This window comes from Arachis ipaensis, chromosome B05 (genome assembly GCF_000816755.2).
Source record: "Arachis ipaensis cultivar K30076 chromosome B05, Araip1.1, whole genome shotgun sequence".
Taxonomy (NCBI): domain Eukaryota; kingdom Viridiplantae; phylum Streptophyta; class Magnoliopsida; order Fabales; family Fabaceae; genus Arachis; species Arachis ipaensis.
Window position 1 is genome coordinate 134949390 of NC_029789.2, and position 4380 is coordinate 134953769.

Below are 4380 nucleotides of genomic sequence, written 5' to 3' on the forward strand. Positions count from 1 at the left end.
AAATTAATTATTTTTAAAATTAAATAGAAAGAAAAAAGAGAGATGTATGTATGCATTATAATTGTAATAAGAATAAATGACCATTTGTACTCATGAAAGATGAAAACGCTAATATATGTATCTATATTAGATCGAAACTAAACTTATACCCATGCAAGAAGTTTTTTGTCCGACAAAAGTACCTATGTGGCACTCCAACCCTTTAAAGACAAGGTATTTTTGTCACACAGAGGATATCTTATGTAAGTACAAATTTAGTTTCGATCTAACCTGGGTACATATGTCAATATTTTCATCTTTTATAGGTACAAATGGTTATTTATTCTTGTAATAATGTAAGAATGTTACCCGAAACAAGCAGTGATCAATGGCAAGCTGAACATGCTTAAAAGCCTCACGAGCACGTCTTCTAGCTGGTGCTTCATCCATGTTACACACACCAATGTTTTCTAACATCACCTCACTATAATTCTCCATCACCATTTCTTTCTCTATTTCTTCCTCATCATCATCATTATCTTCTCCTTTTTTTCTTGTTCTTTCGGCCATTTTTCTTCTAGCACTTACCCCTATATATACACAATAAAAATTAAATGCATGCTACCACTTTTAATTACGAGTACATTATTGGAACAATAATATGACAATGAAAGAAAAAAATAAAAAAATCAAGTTGATATGAAGAGATATGGATGGAAGAAAATGTGTCTCCCTCACCGGTGTGAATGTTACAGAGAAAATTAAATTAAAACAAAAAAAAAAAAGTTTGAAGGGAAAGTGGGGGTTGGAAATTAAGAAAGAAAAGAATATATGATGATATGATACGAGAAGTAAGAGGGATGAGTAGATGAAACTATGGCAGGAGTTTGGTTCATAAATTAAATAAACAAGTGGTGGATGGATGGAGTAAATATTTTCTCACCTATGCATTAATGCTATTGCGTATTATTTAATTTATTTTCTCTGATCTATTTATATAGGCCAGGTTTCCTTTTCAGTTGGTAATAAATTAAGAATTATATATTATTCTCTCAGATATATATTTAAGAATACTTATATTCGGCCGTTATGTGAAATGTAATTTTAATGTAATAACTAACACTCATTTATAATTTGTTTTTTAATAATATTCTGTAACCAAGTTAATTATCCAACTACGTTAGTATAATCTAATTAATATTCATGTACTATTATTTTTAATTATCTTTTGTTTAAATATGTCACTATATATCTGTTTTTTATGATTTCTTTTTTTACGGATTTTTTTTTCTGCGTTTTTCTTCTTCTTTTTACTTCCAATGTTGTTATTTTTTCTTTTCCTCATTCTTTTTTTTTATTTTTTTCTTTTATTATTGTCGTTGTCACCACCACCACGCCACCACCTCTATCTCCTCCTCCTTTTCCTCTTTTTTTTTTTTTTCTAATTTAAATTTCTTCGATCACCTTCTTCCTTTTCCTCCTCCTCCTCTATCATCATTATTATTATCGCTATCATCGTTATCGTTATCACTACAAGAAATCCGGCAGATAGCGGCGGACATTTAGCAGCGATTTTTATAAACCGCTGCTAAATAGAATCTAGCAGCGGTTAGCACGACGAATTTGTAAGAAGCTACTAAAAGCGTAACATTTTGCAGCAGTTTTGCTTTAACCGCCGCTAAATGTCACCTGGGCAAATATGTTTGATGAGCTTTTTGCAGCGGTTTTCTATCAATCGCTGCAATATATTTTTAAGTTGAAATTTCTTGTTTAAACATTGCCTTGTTAAGTCTATTCAAGTTCTTGCTAATATTTTTTTTTTTGAAAAACATGTTTTAAACACGGTAAGTTAATGCATTAGATACAATTTCGATTTTGTATTACGTAAAAAATAATTCATAAATTAAAAAATATTTATTACATAATAATGTGCACAAATTTACGATTGGGCTTTTCTCGTGTACTATCAGCGCATTTTGATTTTGTATTCAAGCATAAATTGAAAAAAAAAAATCAAGCCAAACTCTTAATTCATAAAGTGAAAACAAAGTTTAATAGAACTTAACAATCAGAATTCTTGAAATAGACAAACAAGTATTGAGTCAAAACTTCTCTTCAACAACGTATTCACCTGGCCAGAAAAATTCTGTCACAAATCTACTACAGTCACATGATAAAGGATCTAACAAGTCATCTCCAAACCATGATTTTTTGTTCAGATCGAAACCCCTTTTTGCAGCATGTACGTCATCTTCTCTATTTTGGGTGTATAAAGTTTTATTGTCTTTTTCCGGGACCTTATTGAGCTCAACATGCCTAGAGGTGTCATATCCACCGGAGGAGATAGCATCTAAATCATCTTCTGAATCAGTGTCTGCCCCATCTAGAGTGTCATCAACTATTTCCCCTGAATATTCAACTGACACTGAAAATATGAACATTCAAACAACAACTTAAGTCTACTTAAAAGAAAATGATAACTCCCAGGTCATTAGCTAGTAATTAAGAAAAAAATGCATTAAAATGGTAAGCACTCTTTAAACGTAAACAAAACAAAATTAACATTTACCATCTCCTTCGTTGGTAGTTTGGACGGATTTTTTGGAAAGAAGTTCTGTAATAGAACGTTCCATATACTTTAGTTCCTCTTTTGAAGCAATATCCAACTCAACAACATGCGTGTTTCTAAAGCGCGTCTGCATCATAATAAAATTAACCAGTTCATGGTCTTTTTTATAATCATACCGTGTCTCTGTGATTCACTTCCTATGCTAGAAATTTTTTTCTAACCTTTAATTCAGCAAGTATGTTTTCGGAGGTCTTACCAACCACAAATGTCACAAAAACATACCCAAATTTCTCCTCGTACATTGATCTCCATACATGAAGTTCCTACATATTTTAATATGAGCGTATCAACTATTGTTGGTTATTTGTTTTAAGCTTATATCAACTTAAAATACTTATCATTCAAATATAGTTTAACTCAAGTTTTTAATGGTATGCCTAATGAACAAACCTGCACAGTAGCTTCGTTCGCCGTTTTCAAGTATTCATTAGAACAAGATCGTCCTGATATAGCCTCCAACCAAGACCTAACATTCAACTTACAGAACCATATGTCCTGATATAGTCGTACGCTATCTTCTAGCGGATTTACAATCGCTGCTATCTCTTCTGTAGCGATTAAAAACCGCTACTAACCGACTAAATAACTGCTGCTATCTGCCGGTTCGTTATTATCATTATTGTTGTCTTCTTCTTATATGTATAATAGTTCAAAGCTAGAATGCGCCGAAATTCCTTAATGATGACGACACACAAACAAACTCGGTTCAAAACAAGTTTAAACCAGAATGCGCCGAAATTAAATCAAGAATGCACCAAAATTTATTAATGATGACGACACACAAACAAACTCAGTTCAAAATAAGTTTAAACCAAAATGCACCGAAATTAAATCAAGAATGCACCAAAATTACTAAATGATAACTCAAAACTCCTCCTCCTCCTTCTTCTTTTTCATTATTATCATCTACATCTTCTTCTTCTTCTCCTCCTCCTCCTCCCCTTCTTTTTTTTCCAATTTTTTCCTTCTTTATCGTCGTCACCACCCCCACACCACCACCTTCATCTCCTCCTCCTTCTTTTCTCATTTGAATTTCTTCGATCTCCTCTTTTCTTTTAATTTCCTCCTCCTCCATCATCATTACTATTATTATCATTGTTATCGTTATTGTCATTATCGTTGTCTTCTTTTTATATGTACGACAGTTCAAATTCAGAATGCACCGAAATTCTTTAATGATAACGATATACAAACAAACTCAGTTTAAAACAAGTTAACACTAGACTGCACCGAAATTCAAATTCATAATACATTGAACTCAAAACTCCTCCTCCTCCTTCTTCTTCTTCATCACATCATCTTCTTCTTCTTTTCTTATTCATCATCTTCTTCTTGTTTTACCTTCTCATTATTCTTCTAGTTTTACTCTCTTAACAAGAATAAAAACAAAAAAAATCAAATAAAGAAAAAGAATAAACACATAATATTGTAAAATCACTAGGAAGAGGAGGAGGAAAAGAAAAAATACAGCAACAACAACAGCAATAAAAGACAACAATGAGAAAGAAACAGGTAAAGAAGAAAAAGGAACGCGAAAAAAGAGGAGAAACGCGAAGAAGAAGGAAAAGAAGGAGGAGGAGGAAGAGAGGAACGTGAGAACGTTCAAGTAGTTGGAGCGTGTATTCACACTCTCACAGTCTCACTAATGAAATTGATTTTTATTGGACTTGAATCAACTAAATTGGACTTAATTACTAAAAAAATTTGAATGTTTAGCATGACTTTTTTTTTTTCTAATTTATAAAGTATTATTTTATATTTGTATTAATTAT

At 31.8% G+C, this 4380-nt stretch overlaps 1 protein-coding gene across 1 annotated transcript in view; it reads right to left on the reverse strand.

Annotated features, from left to right (window-relative positions):
* Positions 1 to 924, reverse strand: part of LOC107644303 (caffeoylshikimate esterase) — a 4717-nt gene extending 3793 nt beyond the window's left edge. Inside the window, exons 1-2 of the mRNA XM_016348140.1 lie at positions 718 to 924; positions 349 to 569 (exon numbers count right to left, since the gene is read on the reverse strand). Of these exons, the coding sequence (XP_016203626.1) occupies positions 349 to 549 (201 nt within the window). The 5' untranslated portion in view covers positions 550 to 569; positions 718 to 924. The remainder of the gene's footprint in view (positions 1 to 348; positions 570 to 717) is intronic.